The sequence below is a fragment of the Furipterus horrens genome, unplaced genomic scaffold (genome assembly GCF_987537825.1).
Source record: "Furipterus horrens unplaced genomic scaffold, mFurHor1.1.pri manual_scaffold_5, whole genome shotgun sequence".
Classification (NCBI taxonomy): Eukaryota; Metazoa; Chordata; class Mammalia; order Chiroptera; family Furipteridae; genus Furipterus; species Furipterus horrens.
The window spans coordinates 42,765,766-42,784,322 of record NW_028327175.1 but is presented as its reverse complement, the minus strand read 5'-3'; the positions used below and the strand labels follow the sequence as shown (position 1 = coordinate 42,784,322).

The following is an 18,557-nucleotide window of genomic DNA, read 5'->3' as shown; positions in this document are numbered from 1 at the left end:
ACAATGACTATAATATATACTTGGCTATGTTCTAACCAAATTCATTAAATCTCATTCTTCGGTACTCAGTAGGTATTCAGTATTATTTAGTAATAAAGTCATTTTACTCTACCCTCTTTGAATCTCTCTCTTTCAAAATGAATGATTTCCTTTTTGCTACCTGGAGGAACCATGATAAGACTTAAGTTAGTCAAGTGAAATACTTTGAGATTATAAATTAAGAATGACACAGACATTCAACTCTTTCTAAAGTTAGAACAGAGGTAGAAAAATACATTTCAAGTGAGCTGTTTACTCATAAAGAAGTAACATTCTTAAACATTAAAAATGATTTTAAGAAATAGTATAACATATTTAATGATGATTCACAATAGATTATCTTATTAACAACCTTAATTAATTCTGAAAGTGGCATTTTCCAAAGCCCAGAAGCAAGCTGGAACCCATGCTGACTCTTCTGGCTGTCACAGTGATAGCATGTGCTGAGCCTGAGGGGCTATGGCAGTTTGCCTCCTTAGGGTGAAGCCTGGGAGATGTCGATGGCCGCCCCAGAGTCCTTCTGGCTTTACGATGCAGCCTGGCCTAATGCCTGTGCTAATGTGCTATTTTAATACTTCTATCACATAAATTTAAAGAGGTGTGAGTAAACAAAACTTTATAACCTGAGCAGACAAATGTTATAACCATCACCCTCTACCTGCCTTGGAAAATTTAACAATAACAAAAACAACAACAGAAACACTAGACAAATCTTTAGGAACTCTGAAAACATATCATACCAACAAATTCAGTCATACCACACAGGTACAGGACAAAGAAGACATTTCATGGATATATTTTAATTTACTCAAGGACCACAACATGTGAAACTGGAAGAGTCTCAAACCAATTTAGATGTCAGAAATTGCTGAGTGCCCACCAGTAAAGGTAGAGCATAAATTCTCACACTGATGAAATATATCTTAAAATCATACAGTATGTAAATTTGCAAAAAGTTGGTACCAATTTGGCACTTTCATTAGCAATAATTCCATGGAACAATTTCCAATCAGATTGTGCAATGAGGTCATGTGAGGCATCTGCCCAAACATCCCTGCTTGTTTCTCTGTATAAGACCCCTATCTTCTGGCTTCAGGGTTGCACTACTGAGGAAACACTACTAGTGAGAACTTAAAATTTTCTGGGTTTTGTTTCTCCAACAATTCTTATGAGTAGGAATGGAGAAGCATTTACTGATCAGGTGTAACAGGTTAAACAAAAATAGAGCCACAACTCAGAAGAGGCAGTGTCTACTTATTTTACAATTAAGAGGACACTGGGATTAGAAGAGTTAAGAACTTTACAGGAAGCAAAGCAGAGTGAAATTTCTGACTCAAATAATATATCACAGAGATTTATATTTTACTAATGCCTACATATTTACTATCTTGGATATCAGATTTGATCACCAAATTACACAGAGTCTCCTACAATACAGTGGAATAAATTCACAGTTGGAACTTCAATATGCATCAAACTGTGACAGGATGGAAGAAACTATAGGCACCACCTGAGAATTGATAAGTAGATGAGTATACACATCTCCAAGCAAGAAACAGTCCAGAGAAGGTCTTCCTGAAAACAGCAGCCATACTGGTGGCATAAAAACACCAGGAGAAAGTTTTGCATGCATAATTAAATAGAAAGAGCTACTGCTTGTTAGTTTTAACTGCAAAGTTATATAATATCAGAACATTTTAACAAAGTATACTGCATGAAATTATTATCGTAGAAACAAAATACCATAGTTCTTTATATAAATTAGTAAGTAAGAATAACACATTTGTAAAGTATTCTGACAATATTTTGTTAAATTTGACATTTTAGGGAAATCATACCCACGTAATTCAAATAAAGCCAATGTATAGTTCCCTTTGACCTCATCTATTTTTTCATTGAAAGCCTAAGAACTGTTTTGATATTGAATGCTATAAACTCAATCGAGATCTCAAAACATTAAGATATAATCCATCATGCAATCATGCTTCTCATTTCTAGCTATTGCATCAAATTATTTTCTCCTATTTCAGTCTTCAAACCAATTTTATGTTTTTCCTCATGGAAATTCGTTAGCAACAAAGACACATGTATGGAATAGCCAGCTATACTGCTGACATCTGTTTTCTTTTACTAAGAAAAACATGGATATGTAAATGGCATCATATACTTGGTATTCTTACTTGCCAGAGGTACAAAATTCTCCCCTTTTTGGATGTTACTTAACAGATGCAAGGCACCATTTGTTGTTGAACTTTAGAATTTCTAATGTTTATTTTCTTAAATCAGACTTACTGGAAAAGTGCTTATTAATCAGATTTCCCCCTGTTTTAGACAAAGATGCATTCACCTAGAAACCAGAAAAGACTGACATCAAAGTTATCACAGAATCTATTGAAACTGAGCTAAAAAGGAAACACTTTTAGCATATAGAGTTCTACTTTCATGACAGACTATTTTATTCGAGTATCACCATTAGCTTGGTTGCTGCTAACGAAATAGGCTCACACCACTTACACAGCTCCTTTTTGAATCAGAGGTGTGAGGGCTTTATTGAGGCTGCACAGATATGGATATTGGACCCATTTTGGAAAAAGAACACAAAATGGAATCTCTAAAGCAAGAAGCCTTAATTGAAGAGTCTGAAGATATGTCTCACTTAAGTAAGAAAATATAATTTTTGTACCACAAGCTCTGTGACTTTAAATTGTACGGGTCATGGTGGTGGCCAGGCGGAAAGTTTTTCATCCAGTAACACCTTATCTCTAACCCGGGACTTAGCTGTCACCAGAACTCCAGGAAAGAGAAAGTCAGACCCTCCCTGAAGGAAGGAGGGAGGGAGGTTTTCCTCTTCTCTCTGGGAGGCCAAGGGGAGCTCCCTACCCACTCAGGGTCTGCTTATAAATCCTTCAGCGACCTGGCCAGCTCAGGGCGGAATCTTCCTGCTAAAAGGCAGCAAAAGTGAGGTTCCTTTCTCTTCTTGTAAATTTCCTTTTCAAACAACCCTGGATCTATAAATTGTTCATTAGGGTCACTTTCCTGTCTCTGTCCGCACTTCTGGGAAAACAAAATAACTAAATTTATAATTAACAGGATGATGTCTTAAAAATCAAGAATTTAGTAAAAAAACAAAAACAAAAACAAAAAACCAAAAACAACAAATGCTGGTTCTCATGAGAACTATCAAAACATGTAACTTAATACATGAGGACTCTATTCTGTGGTTATAAGAGGAGAGGTTAGGCTAATCTGATTTTATCAAAGCTAATTATTACATGTGTTTTCTCCAGTTGAACAGTACTTACTTTTTAATCAATCGTATTGTTACATCTTCTGGAAATGTATTTCATTTCATGCTAAAACACAGAGGGCAAACACTTACATTTTTCCACCTCGGGAAAAAATCTTGCGTTCCAATTAAGTTTTTTGGTTGGTCAGAAGTTAGGGGCAGGGTTCAGAGGCCCCTATCTTCAAATACCCTCTCAACAGCCCCGCTTTCTCCCAAGAGCAGTCAGTGCAGAGGGGGCAGGCAGCACCACGCGTCAGCTGTCTCCCCCCATCACTCTGGGGGCTGCAACAGCACAAGCCTCCAACTTCAGAGCAGAGTCTCAAGTAGGAGAAGAGGTGAGGGCAGTGACAAGGCATACTCTGAATGAAACAGAATTCATAAATGCAACGCTATGTGAAGCAAAGCAAGTTACTTTCACAGATACTATTTCCGTGAAGAACAGTGACACCTTATGACCACGGGGCCCAGCAAAGGTGTGTAATTTGGGATCAGGTCACTAACTCCTGTGACCTCTGTACAGTGTTGTCAACTTATGTGATTTATTACAGCTTTGCTTTCTAGACGGGGAGTGACAACCGTGGAGGGACGTTCAAACACCTGGCGTGAAAAATGTAAAATTAACATGGCTGGGGAAACCATGAAAAGCAAACACAAATTGTGTGCTTTGTTCTAGCTCTGTTTAGAAAGAATTTTGATCCAAATTTAAACTAGCCCCACCAAGTGCATGCTTTATGTTTTATATGTGAAACTAGCTGGGACCTGGGACCCACTGTCAAGGGTCAGAGGTGTGAGCTGGGAGGGTTGTGTAGGTGGGGGATGGAAACGGTTATGAACTCAGATTCAGAAGAGCTCTCTCAAGTCAGCAGATTTCAACATTCTATACAAACTAACATGGTCAAGGAATCTCACTGGTCTAAATACTCTGCACTAGCATGACTTTAGTTAAAGTATCTCAAAATACTGCCTTGAAAAGGAGGCCCGCTAGACAGCTTACTTATGAAAGGAAAAAATACATTTTCATTTCCCTACCCCTAAATTCCCACCACCTTTAACTCATTTTCCTTGTGCAACGGGAAATATGGAACCAGGGTTGAATGGAGTTATGTGTACAGAAATAAAAGTCAGTGTCTAAGCAGCCTAATGCAGAAAGAGCAAGAGTGTTTTCTTTCAATAGGATGTCTCTCCTAAGGGAAAGGAAACACACCCATCAAACACCCTTCACCTGTACAAAACACAGGAGAGGTTCTCTCCAGAGAAGGTAAAATGGACCTTGCCTGGGTTGTGGGAAAATGAAATGTGACCCTCATATCAAAATGTTAGCTCTCATGCAAAGGGAAGGAGATAAAAGGAGAAGATAAAGAGCAAAAAACCTATGCCAGAGGACATTTGCTGACTTCACTTAACACATGTTATACTCACTTTGCTTAAGTAGTGGACAGAATACACCACTGTCTTTAACACACACTCCCACCAATAGAACTACCTGTCCTGATCATGGGTAGAAATACAGTTCTGGAGACATAGCAGGTAATGGGCAAGGTCAAGGCTGCAAAAATACCTCAGATGTGAATGATGCAAATAACAAAATACACCATGATTTCAAAAACAGGACTGGGCTATCATAGGCTTGTTTGCCCGTACTGTGACATACAACAAATGTGGCTAATTTCAAAAGTCACGCGGACATGAAAACAGCTAGATGTTGAGCTTCAATAACAAGCATTCATCCACTTGTAGAGAACCTACTGTACTGTTCTAGTACTTGGGATAATGGAGGGACAACTGAGATCCCGGAGTTCATGGAGCTTACAATTTACCACAGGAACACGCAATGTACAGTCAACATGGTAAGTCAATGACTAGGTTAGACAATAAAAGCTTTGCAAAAGAGGGGCAGGCTGTCACAGGAAATAGGTGAGCAGAACCAGCCTCCACGAGAAGAAAGATTTCAGTAAGGTGGGAACAGTGGGTTGGGCAAAGGGAAGAGCTGTCAAAGCAGAAGGGACAAAGCTCAGCCCTGACATGGGAGTGGGTAGAAGAGGGCATCAGACCACAAGCTGCCTCTCTCAAACATCCCTGCTTCACAGCACAAAACAGGGATGCAGTTCACGCTTATTGAATTACTTAAGTTCCAATAAATAAAAGACTACCCAGTACACAAATGGAATCCAAACTACAGGCTAGGGCTTTATAAGAAAACTGTACATAAAATGTATTGGTGGAACATACGAGTATATGTTAGATTCTCAAATGGACTTTTTAGACTCTTCCCCTGCTCCCCCAAAGTTACACGTCACCGTTTTACTTCAGGAACATACAAGGATAGTGGAAAAGTGGGTTCTATTATATGAGGAATCCTTTACACAGAATCTACTTTTGCACAGGAGTCTAATGACAACTTTCTTTTAAAAACAGAGAAGGTAGCAAGCAGGGAGTACAAGGTGTACATGGTTAGCAGGTAGGCAGGTCCGAGCGCCCTGTTTCCCCCATGCCCCTTATGGGGGTGTGCTAGCAGTCCACAGTACAGTAGCTCCACAAGAGACACCTGCATGGAGTCTTTAGACCTCAGGGGTCACCTCCTAAAAAAATAAAGGCAGTCAAACACGAAAAACAGGCTAAGTCACATGGGGGGAGTAAAAGAAAAAAAAGGGCTAAAGAGTTCAGTTACAATAAGAGAAAAGCACCTTCACACACTTGGTCACTACAGAAGCTTTTCAAATAAACAGGCACTTAGGCAAAAGAAATCAGAGTCCCATAGGTTTTTATATCTAAATTTGTCTTTACAACTATTTTCCATATCAATTTGACATGCAACTAGTAGGACCTACCAAATTCTCATTTTATAGGAATCATATTTAAGTGAGAATACAAGATTAACATTTCCAGAAAATCTAATGTTTAGTACTACATTCCTTGCCCAATACCCCCCAATACTGTCTTTTCAACCTCTCAATTATTCTTAATTTCTCATTTATATTCAGGCCTGTTCTTTCTAATCCTTTAATGTACATTATCATGGGTCTCTTTCTTAAATTCTGATAAAAATTTTCATCTCACTCTACATTTCTGTGATTAAAAATTTTTTAAAGCTATTAAAAATTTCAATTGTCACCACATTACATGAGAAAGCATTATAAAAGTTTAAGACCTAGAAAGAGAAGATCTTAAAAAAAAGAGAGACTTGCTTTTCTGTATACTATATACAAAAGCAATTATCAAATGCAATTTTATTTAGAAATTATTTTTACAAAATATTTTTGTCACTAATATTGACGACTCCTCTTTGCATCCTTTAAATAATCTTCCTAATCCAACTCAGATATATTTATGTTCTGTAATCTTGTATTCTGGGATAAATTAAATCATTTTCCCTTTTGAATTAGCCTACTTATTTATAAAGATGTGTTTCTAACTTACAAAACAAAAAGTCAAATTAAAAATGGATCAAAAATATGTAATTTGGTGGGAAAATACAACTATGTATATTTTTGATCTGCTAAGTGAAACTATGCAAAACACAATGGTTGACAAAATTTGTGCATGTGTCAAGATTTTAATTCCCTGAAAATAATTAAATTTTGCTTTTGAACTGTATAGTAAAACATATTTGGGCATTATTGCAAAGTATGTTCATGAAACCAGGATCTCTTTTGAGTCAGGCGGGAGAGGGAAAAGCACTTCTTTTCAGGCCTTCTTAGTAAATTCTTTGACTTCTACAAAATATTACCAATCCTATTATTACTCTATGCTAAAAGGCAGCTATTTACTCTTACATTCTGATTCTTATTCTCATTACCTCATTCATTTCGGCTAGAATAAGCCAACATTAAAGAAAGCATAATAGTATTGGAATTTCTTCCAGAAATACATTGTGATGTCCCATCCCAGTCAGTTCTACTCAATATGTAATCACTGCCACTGAGTCCACCAGTTTTTAACATACCTTTCCACACCTATCTCAGTTTTTGAGGGGAAATAAAAATTACACAAGGGTAAAAAAAAATGCTTGAAATTTACTAAAGGGGCAATGAGTTGACAAAGCTGACTACAAGGCCTGTCTCTGTGTGGAACTGAACAGAGAAAAGAAACCCTTAAATGAACAGTTGTGCACAAACCTCAAATGTGGATTGTCTCCAATAAACAATGCGTGGGTTTTTAATCAAGGTGGTTTCCACTTAAGAAAAGGATTCAGTTATCTTTTTCTCTCATGAAGGCCAGGCACACTATAGGCACTAATGCTATGTATGACATCACCCACAAAGGAAGAGAACTCCCTCTATCTCTATACTAACTACAGCATTGGGTTTCAGCTGCAGGCACTGTGCTCCTGGGAAGAAACCAAGGGATAGACACCAGGTTATAAAAACAATGGTTTCTTCTCCCCTGAGTTCTGTGGTCATTTTATTACTCTCTACATTTTCCATACAAATCACATTAATGTTAAATATACTTATATGAGACTTAGCCTCTACTTTCCTAAAATGATTATTTAAATATATAATACCATTTACAAGAATAAGAAAGGAATAAGTACTTAATTCAATGATAACTACAAAAGTGGTGTTTAAAGACACTCACTAAACAGGTTCTCAGATACCATCTCCCTGTTTTATAACTAAACCCTCACCTCACAAACGCAAACTTCTAGTTGTGTAATGATTGGCCAAGCTTTTGTGCACCACACACAAGTTCAGGTAAAGTTGTCGAAACAACTTCTGCCCAGAGCATTTCAGCTCAACCCATTAAGCAATCACTCATCAATACTGACCTTGTTGCTCACTTTCTGCTTCAGTTTTCGAAGAACCTGGTGCAACGGGAAGGGGTCGAGGTGGCCGAGGCTTTGGGGTGGGAGGAGAGATTTTTTTCCTTCCAATATATTCTACATAAGTTCCTGGAAAGTCCCCTCTCTCCCCTGTGGTTTCATTGTAGCCATTTAACCAGCCAATTTCTTCAGGCCTGGCTTCCTGTCCCTCACTGAATCCAAGAGCTACCAAGGACCCCTTATTCACCGTCAATATATCACCTAAGTGCAAGTCAATATCTTCTTCTCGCTCCTTTTTATAGTCATACAGTGCTCTGTACTGGTACCCCTCGGCACTCATGTTGGCAAACCTGTAACCATGCAACAGGTGAGTCTGGTTACACGCTACAGTCTAGTTCTACGTTTCCGTGGAACGTGAACTCAGAGAGTGTGTTAAGATTCCTAATATGTGTCCAACAGAGGACAAAGGACAATTCTCCAAAGGTTTAAGGGAGGTGACTGGCCATCGGCTGTCCATCTGTCCTCCATTAATGGTGCGACTGAAGGCAGGGTTCCACCTCCTCTGCAGGCTGCAGTTCTCCCACTGGCTTCCTTTTCAGCAATCCGTCAACACTTGGACTCCAGGCCGACTCTCACAGCGAGGCCCAATCCTTTCTGACACTCTTGTCACACTGTCCATCTGTCGTCTGATTTCACTGTTGCACTCGACACGCGAGCTTCACCTAGCAAAGGAAAAATAAGACTGATGAATGAATATCACACTTTGCCATCTGTGTGACTTTGAATTTCTACTTCCATTCAACAAGTACTTCATCAGTCCGGCAGTTGTACATGGGCCAGCGTGCTATTGCTCGACACGATATCGACAACAAAGATTAGTGAGACAGTCCCTGCCTTCTAAGAGCACTAGGCAGGGGTGGAAGGGGTGCTGACATGTGGTAATGTCTCACAGATAAGACTGGTACACAAGGAACTGGTACACAATAACATCAGGTAAATGCCAGAACACAGCAAAGACTAAATGCTGTGGAGTTCAAGGGAGGGAGAGACAACATCTCACAGCTGGAACCTGAAGACGGAATGGAATGTGTGTCATGACCTTAGATACAGATGTGACTAAGCAAATACCATATTCTGGAAGGAGCTAGAACAGGGAGCCCTAGGCACCTGGATGCAAAGATGGAGCCTCACTAACTTTTGAGAAAGCAGACTTCAGTTTTTTAGTATTGAGGAGAGTTAACTAGAATTTAAGGAGTTAAGGAACTGAAGAGGAAGCAGAGGCAGTTGCTGCATATTACTGGATGAAGATAGCTTAGTGGAGGGAGAAATGGGAAATGAAAGTTTTTTCTTTTTCTTTTTTTAACATAGTGGAGACAGATGAATTATAGAGAGTCAAAGATTCTCTAAGTGAGTTAGTAAGTTCGTGTTGGATTGCCAATAGAAGAGTGTGCACACGTATACACTTTGCACTCCATTCATTTTTCATTGTTATCTTTATTATAAAGAGTCAAAGCAACCTGAAGGTTTCAGTTAAGCTGGATGAATAATAAAGCAATAAAATCAATAGACACACAATTCTAGTGTGCTATATCAAAGAGAGCTTGTGTAAATTTTATAGCGTGGAACACTTTAGAAGTTTAATATTATAGGCACTCTTCAGTGTAGGCAACTTAAGAAGCAAAATCTAATCACAGCATAATTGTTATGTTGGCATTCAGAAGTGTATTCAACTTTACATGGCTAAAGCCTCTTAGCTGTAATATAATAACACTCTGAGAAGAGTTACATATTAAAAGAAGCAAAACAAACACTGGAAATCTTTGGGTAGAAGAATACTCATTTGGGTTAGTATTCTACTTTGTATTTCAGTTGTCAGAGAAAAAAATTAAAGCAACCAGCAGAGTGGAAGAAGAAGAGAAACTATATTATGTTTGAAGGCAGCCTGCCTTTTTGCTAGATCCAGAATCAAATTAAATACTCACTGCATAAATTCACACAAAAATGAAGACTTAGCAAATCTCATTTTTAGTACAAGTGTTCTCTGTACAAATGAGACACAGGACTCTAAAGAATATGAAAATTTACATATCCCTAAATTCATGGAAACCAGGCAATATGCCTAAGAATAATGCAGTTCCTCCAAATCTACCTTGAAATTTTTGTTAGCTTTTCGAGGCAATGTCTGTCTTTTTGGGGAAAAAAAAAAAATTCCTCAACCAGCAGGCTGGTAGATCTCTCCTCCAGCTGCTGCCTATGGCTTCCTCTGTTTCAACAACCCAGTGGGCCAGTTTGGTGAGATTCTTAACCGAATTTCAGCAATGACCAAGCCCCTGCTTACCACATACCTATGTAGCTATGTGTGTTCCTCACCTGGAGACACTGTAGTAAGAAAGGCTCCATGTCTGATAAAGATATTACAAACCTGAAAACTGTGCTAATGTTGGCCTGAGGCTAAATTTGTACAAAGACAAAAATAACCCTGAGGAACCTGGGGCTTTAATGAGGCCAGACTCTAGAGTAGCAATCACCGCCATATGTGCCAGAGACCACATACATTTCTATAAATTCCCCCTCCTTCACCATTTGCAAAAAGCAGCTTACTGAGCTGTGTAAGATAAATCCTGTATAGAACTGTGGGCCCTCGTCTGACAAAAAGAATCCCAGATCATCTATGACTCTAGAACTAGAAGTAGAACACACCATTCCTGTCATCTGGGACTCCATCACCAAGGCCAGGGAGATCAATCAAAACAATTCAAGATCAGCCATGATTCAGTGCCAATTCAGTGGTTGGAGAGCAATGTTCTAAGAGAAGAGGGAGAGTTGAGTAGTTACTTGGGTGAGGACTAGATCGTGCCCTAGGGCAAGGTACACTGTGTCCTTGGCTAAGAAGAGGCAGGCACCGCTATCCTACTACACACTTTCTTTTGATCACCAGACCCATTTTAATGATTTTCATTGTCATCATCATCATGGTCAACACCTGATACTGAGGAGCTGTCCCATCATCATCGAATACTTGTTGGGAGTCATATGTGTATTAACACATTCAATACAATACAATTAACACTTTCAACAGCAAAATAACCATGAGGCAGGTACTATCAATAATTCTTACTTTACATGTGAGGAACTGAGGTGCAAAGAATTTAATATCTTGGCTATGATAACACTGAGCAATTGATAGGTGGAACCAGCGTTCAGATCCAGGCAGTCTGGCTCCTGAGCCCCTACTTTTAACACCACTAGAATCTACTGCCCAAACTCAACTTGCTTTGATGTCCGAGGACAGCCCAGATATGTCTATAGGGTCAATGATGCAGATTCCTTGCCTGCACACTCTATTTTTTAACTCTCTGTGACAGCAAGCAGCCTTACTGCCAGTGTGTGTGGCTCTTTCACAAACACACCTGCATAAAAAGAAATCATTATAACTCAGCAACAGGTCAGTCAAGTCCAAGACCCAGCATCTAGGACCATGCAAATTTCCTTCCAAAGAGACTTCATTAAAATGCATCCTTGCCAAAGAAGTCCATAAACTAGTGAATAAAAGAATACAGAGCACATCACTTCTGGAAGGCTGCCCACTTCTGGAATCCTGCCCATTTCTGTTCTATGAGCTTAAGCTTCTGCCACCTGTATCCCTTTTGGCATCTGTGCCCCCTGTGGCTATCCCAGGATCCTCACTGCACAATTTGTAAAAACTCAGTTCCTCCTTAAGGGGATATATGAAGTATTAATCCACAGTCACAAAGGACAATCACATCTGGAGGACTGACAAGTTCTCTTTTCTCTCACCCTTCAATTCTCCCCAGGAATGCAGAAGACTCAGCAGCCTGAGGCATTGGCAATGGCTGTGTAATCCTCCAGAGACCAATGAGCCCTAATTATTCAGATCTGCAGGGTCTATGTTGCCCAGATTCAGAAGATTTCACCTCCAGTCTCTGGGTACATACACTTGTCCACCCAGCCTAACATAATTATTCACAAAGGAAAAGTGTTTTGTATGTGGATAATATCCACCATCCATAAGTTAATGTTTTCAAATAACTAAGGTGATGATGTTCTGATATCTAGTCTCCAAGTTAATGCATACATATGTTGCTGTAACAAAAGGTATAAAGGAATCCCATGAACAAATAGTAAATTAAATTACTCTTATATAACATCATACGAACGTTCAAAGTTTCCTTAAAGGGAATGATTTTGCTTCCAGTCTTTCAATCCTTTTAAAGACTACCCGCAATACTGATAATTGGAAGTATATTTCCTCTCTCCCCTAAGATACTGATCAATTCTCATTCTGTTCCTCAAAATAAATATTGTTTCTGATGCCTGACAAGAGGCAACTATGACTTCTTAATGTACAACTACTTGAAAATAAAATTTCAATTTAACCCTGTAACCCAGAGGCATTTTGGCAAAGAACCAAGCATAATTCTTTGAAAAGTCCCTTGACTTTGTTGATTTACTCATTTGCCTTTTACAAAGAACAAGGATTTAGCAACCTTGGTGAGAGGCAGGAATAAAAGATATTTTAAAATCACATTGAATAAACCAAGACTATATCCTGATCATATGATTCTATCCTGCAATAAAATTAGCAATTTGGCACTGGGTCTCAGCACAAAATGGGTCTGCAATCCAGATGCAAAGGCTATGGAGGGGTTCCTGGGCCCCCCATTCTTTCTCCCTACATTCCACCCCTCCATCCTCAGCGTGCTAGCTCTCAGCCTAGGGCAAACTCCCCACCCAAATTCAGTCTTTAAAAAACAAAACTCTTTAACATTTTCACTTTTCAGCTATGTCCTGAAAATCATAGAACTTGAACAAAAGTTAAATTTCCAAGTAAACATAATGAATTTCAACTTAAATGATGCACTCTGGATAAATTTTATGGCACATGAATTTTTATCTTAACTGAAACAAATTTAAAGGATGGGCTCAGATTAATCCTGAAGTCACAGTCATCAAATATCTCTACTCATTTTCAAATCAACCAGAATGTGCTGCCAGCTGCCACACAGGGCTGAGCTTGTGCTGTGAGGAAGTAGGGTGTCCGGGTCAGGACTCGCGCCTGCAAGCCCTTTTGAGGGTGGAGGATGGAGTAGGGGCACAGGATAAACACAGGTGAAACAACAAGGAAGGATAAGGAGGCAGGGCTATCCAGAAAGCAAAGTGATGGCCTGGGACCAGAGCCTGCAGGAGGGGCAGAGGAGAGAGACCCAGGCCCAGCTGTGGGCAGCTCCTAGGCTCAGGGGTCATCACCTGGAGGCAAGAAGAAAGGCTGATGCAGGCACTCACACTGCAGCTGCCAGGGCCTGAGACTTTGTGGCACCCTGCAATGGCCATCAGGCTGACCATTCCAGCTCTCTGCACCATCACTGAAGAGAGGCCCTGAGGAGGCGCCATGGAATGAGAGAACTGAAGTACACAATCTAATGTTCCTCCTCTTGTTAAAAAACAAAGCACTAAGCTTCAGACTCAGCAGCTGTCCCCATCAGTGCCTAGATTTTTAAATTTGGGCAAGTTACCTAAACCTCTGTGTGGCACAGTTCTAGCACCTGTGAGATAGATACAACAAATACAAACCTATGGCTCACAGGGTTATTATGAAGATTATATTAAATTGCATATATAAAGCACTGAGCTCCATGCTTGATAATTAGAGCTTAATAATTAAAACTGACACAGTGCTTACTATAAGCCAGGCTCAGTACTTAAGAGTTCTGCGCCTATCAACTCATTTAATCCTTACAAACACCGTAGGCACAATTATTACCCCCATTTCACAGATGAAAATAAACAAGCAGAGAAGTTAATTTGCCTGAAGTTGCATAACTAGTAAATTGCAGCTATGTTATTATTACTATTGCTACTACTATTAGTAGCAGTACTGAATGACACTGCCATTTATACAATTCATATTTAAAAACACGAACATTTGCCAGGAATTTTCTTTTGCATTGCCTCTAAATGCTGCAAGCTGTTCTACATGAGTCCTGAAGCTAACCAAAATAAAACTCTCTGCTGTGCCATTAACTCCTTTTCAGAGTAAAGAGATAGACACAGATAGTTAACGGCTGCGTGAGGACTTTGCCCATCTAGTCTCCCTACCTGAGGTAGAGGGTGTCTCTGCAGATGTCAGAGCAGAGGAGACTCAGGAGGCAGCAAGGGTGTTTGGGAGTGTGTCAGGTAGGAGATGGAGTTAGGGGACAACACTGGGCTCCAGTAGGGTTTGGTCGCTGCTCCCTAGCTGCTCTGGAAAAGATGAGGGCACTAACGCAATCCTCCAGGGGCGAAGGCAACAGAGTCCTCATGTTACAGCCCCACCTCATGGGGCTGAGCCCTGAGTCTGGACTACTGGGGGTCCAGGGAATGGGTAAAGGGCAAGGGGCAAGGCACATGGACCCAGGTATCCGACTTTATAAAGTACTCCACCCACTGGTGGAGTTTCCTTACATTTTGGCCAGATTTCTGTGGCTTAAATAATAGGGGAGGGCGGAGGGGTTTGTTAATCTGAAAACGATTTTGACTACAGGTGCCTGTAGATATGTAATTGGTTTACTTTAAGGAAAACAATGCTGAAAGATAAAATCTCCAAAGATGTTTTTATAGTAGGAATTTTTTAAAGCAAAATCTATACTACACTCATTCTACCATTTCAAAAAAATAATAATAACTAACGTAAGCCAAACAGACAAGTTTACATAGTCTATTATTCAGCTCATCTGGCATAATGTATATGAAATGGCTTTTTATCGCCACACTTTTTGGCAAGTAATTCCAATAAGAGTGTTGGCAGAATCATGGCAAGTAATCACATTAGGGGGTATAGGTGAAGGAGATAGGAAAAGAAGCAGTACAGTAAATATATAAATATTTAAAAATTAATTATAAGCTAAGCTTTTGGTTAAAAAATGTTATATAACCTATATTATGCTTTTTAAAGTAAAAAATAATTGATAACCCCTTCCTTCCGAAATAATTAATAACCCCTTCCTTCCATTAACAAGTAACTTTCTCACCTTCTTAGGGCTTCACTGAGATACTCCATTCTCTTGCCTTCACTGGCAAACCCTTGTGCCCCCCCTAAAAAGGGAGATCTGTGAGGAGCCTCTCTAAAATGTATAATATACTAAAAAAAGTAATTCCCATTATCGCTGTATTGTGCATGCCTCAGATGTGAGAATTAAAAGCAAAACCCCAAATGCAAGCATTATCTCAGCTGTCTACACTCTACCTGACCATAAAATATTTTTTCAATCTGTTCGTGCACCATCTCTTTATTCAATAAAACACACTCTGCAAATTACAAATTGCAAGAAGCACACTGAAAGTTGAACTACAATTGTTCCTATTTCAATGAACAATCTTATGGAGTATGCCTTTTTAGAATACTCCTCTAAACTACCTAAGGAAAAAAACATTTTAACCAACATACTAATGTAAAAGTTACATGGCATTCATGGAAAAAAATTAATTGAAGATGTGGCCAACACTTTTAAGAACATAAAATTTGGGTAAGTGCACTAGGTTTGCATTTGAGATACAAAGCTCTTCTAAAATCAGCTGTTCAATGGATAATCCCAGCAGTTAAATGCATACTACCATCACCATTGTCAATAACCAAAATATGTATTACCTATAATTTATGGTATCACTTTTGTTTCCCAAAACCAACCTTATGCTGTGGGGATTTCCTGATCTTAGTAAATTTCAATTTCAAACAGCTAAAGGAAGACAAGAAATCAATGGGAAGTAAAATGCTTTTTTTTACATTGGCTGTCATCATCGCAGATGTGAAAACACAGTGATATCATCATTTTACAAAAGCAGATAAAACAGTAGATAATAGTATGTACATTGCAGAGTTCTGTTATGCAACTGGCAAGAATAGGTCCCAAATCAAGATGAGAGTTTTAAAAAGCAAATGCACATTCTTTGAAAGCCAGTATCAATCAGATACTTAATACTTTCTTCCAATCATAAAAACCTAGATGCTTCAACAGAAAATGTAGGATTCTCTACTACCTACCTGCAACTGGCATATAAATGCAGAGGAGGCGAGCAGTGGCATACCCAACTTCTGCAAGGCAGGCAGCCTCCTCCACTGGCCTTTCCTGGTTAAACCTTGATTCTAACCAAACACACCTTCCCAAACTTTAGAGGGACCTCCCCTCAAAAACCACTCTTAAGGTATTTTCTTTGTAGCAATCAAAATGTTTGCTTCCCAAAGTTTAAGCAACTTTTATTCCTTGAAAAACGACAACGAAAAAAGAAAAATTAACCACCATCACCTTCTGCTTTTAAACTAGTTATTTTAAGAACAGGGCAATCTGTCAAAAAAAAAAATTATTGCTAGCGGTAGGGGGGCAGGGTGCTTTTTATTTTCTTTATCAACGATAAAAGATGTTTGTGGGCTTTTGTGCAAGTCACCAAATTCCCAATGAGTTACACCTTGAAGATGCATGACTCTGATAACCTGCCTCAGAAATGAACCTGTTCACCTACTCCAACCTTTCCCAGCTAATACCCTATCATCTTTAAAGCTGCCAAAACGCAATACAAGGGAATGAAATACTAAAATAAAATTCCACCTTAAGCCTGGGTCAATAAGCTTTGTGAATGTCCCGCCTAAGAACTAAAACTTGAAATGACACACTGAAATGACAATCTCATGCTGCATTCAAAACCCGGAACTGCTTTATCCATTTGTACTGACAAAGAGGAAAAGGACAGATAAAAAAAAATCCTATGGCTTCTAAAGTCCTAAAAAAAACCCAAAAGAGTAAGTTCATACTCAGATGCCAACAGCGCTGCAGCTCCACCAGGCTTCACGGTGAAAGTGAGACCTTTTCGGTATTAACAGCGCCCGGAGAAGCATAAGAACGTCCCCGAATCCAGTTCATGCACATTCTGCATTCAACATGTAACAGCCATTCCGCTTATATCCCTTACATTTCGTGCTCGGATTCTGGTTACCAAAGTGCATTTCTGGACTGGAGTGGTTGGCCTGAGCTTTTCTGTTCTCTTTGGTGATCTGCGGAGCACTTTCTGACCTTGGGAAGTGTTAGAGCTGTGGTGTGCAGACCGTTCCCCACGATATTCTAGCTCGGGCTTGCACGCTTCTCCTGTTCTCCCTAACCGGCTCCATATTGCTGAGCAAGTCCCTCCAGTCAGGCCCAACGTTACAAAAAGCTGAATTTCCGGGCTGTTCCAAGACCCTATTAAACGTGTCTCCAACAACCTGCCCAGGCCCGGCCGGCACTAGACGCCGAGTTGGGGCCCCAGAGATCAGCCGCCCCGAGGCGCACTTCCTCCACCCCGGAAGAGGAGGGAAGCAAACTTCGGGGGCGTGGGGGTGGCTGGTGTTGAGCTCCGGGGACCACCGCCGCCCCGCCCGCCCGGGGACGGGCCGGAGTACCGACCCTGGTTGCAGCTGGAGGGCGCGGAGGAAGGCATCGCTCCCCGCCTCCCCGCTAACGCAAAGACAGCGGTCAGCGAGCTCTCCTCCAGTGAAGGGCCCCGGAGAACTGCAGCAAGGCGACAGTGGGGAACCTCAGAAGTGTGCAAGGACGGAAGGGTGGGGGAATGCCGGAGATCGCCTGCAACTCCGGGGATGGATGCGTTCGGTGGCGTGCAGAGCGAGCTCGAGAGGACGGGCAAACAAGAGCCAGAACGCTGGCCACGAGCGTGGCCCGGGGCAGGCGGGAGATGCCGGCGGCGATGGGGACCGGCGGCCGACAGTTTTCCTCCCGCTTGGCTCCGCTGAAGAAGCCGCTAGTGGTGACAGGAAGAGAGCGGCGACAGCCGCGCGCGCACGCACGCACCGCCTCCCCCTCCCGAGCACACACAGCCGGACCCGCTGCCACAGCCTACCTCCCGTGATGACCGGCTTCCTTCCTCCCCGGGCCCGGGCTGCAGTGGCGGCCTCCTGCACGCACGGCTCCAACGCGCCTCTGACCCGGCTTCGACTCACCGGCGTTCCCGATCGGAGCTCGCCGTCTCCAACCCGCTTGCCCGCCGACACAGCCGCCGCTTCCTCCAACTCCGCTCCAGCTGCTCGCGACTCCTCTCCGTGAGCCCGCAGCTCCAGCGCCCAGTGCTGGCCCCGCCTTCGGCCCAGCCCCGCGCGCCCCGCCCCCGAGCCCGCGCCAACCAGGGCCCGCGTCTCCGCCCCTGTCCGCTGGCGCCGCGCCCTCCGCCGCTGCCACTCTCGGAGTCCACCTCCCAGCCCGGCAGCCAGAGGGGCGGAGTCTCGCTCTGTGGACCCTTCCTGAAGCCCAGCTCGCTGGTTGCCCAACTCGCCTTCCGCTCGCGCCGCTGGGGATGCCCTGGGCCACTGGGACGCGCGCTACCTCCGCTGTGGAGCACTCTGGGTTTGAGTCCTCCGGACGGCCAGCCTGCTGCCCGCCTATGGCGGAGCCAGCTCGGCCGCTGGGCGTCTCCCAGACCAGAGGCAGCGGG

General features: G+C 41.5%; 1 protein-coding gene across 2 annotated transcripts in view; it reads right to left on the bottom strand.

The window, feature by feature from the left end:
• Positions 1 to 18,172, bottom strand: part of PIK3R1 (phosphoinositide-3-kinase regulatory subunit 1) — a 79,361-nt gene extending 61,189 nt beyond the window's left edge. The window contains exons 1-2 of one of the 2 annotated variants that reach the window (XM_090276341.1): positions 17,970 to 18,172; positions 8,094 to 8,809 (exon numbers count right to left, since the gene is read on the bottom strand). In XM_090276341.1, coding sequence (XP_090132467.1) covers positions 8,094 to 8,427 — 334 coding nt within the window. In that variant the 5' untranslated portion in view covers positions 8,428 to 8,809; positions 17,970 to 18,172. The remainder of the gene's footprint in view (positions 1 to 8,093; positions 8,810 to 17,969) is intronic. The other variant, XM_090276342.1, reaches the window with a different exon arrangement.
• Between the last annotated feature and the right edge of the window lie 385 nt (positions 18,173 to 18,557).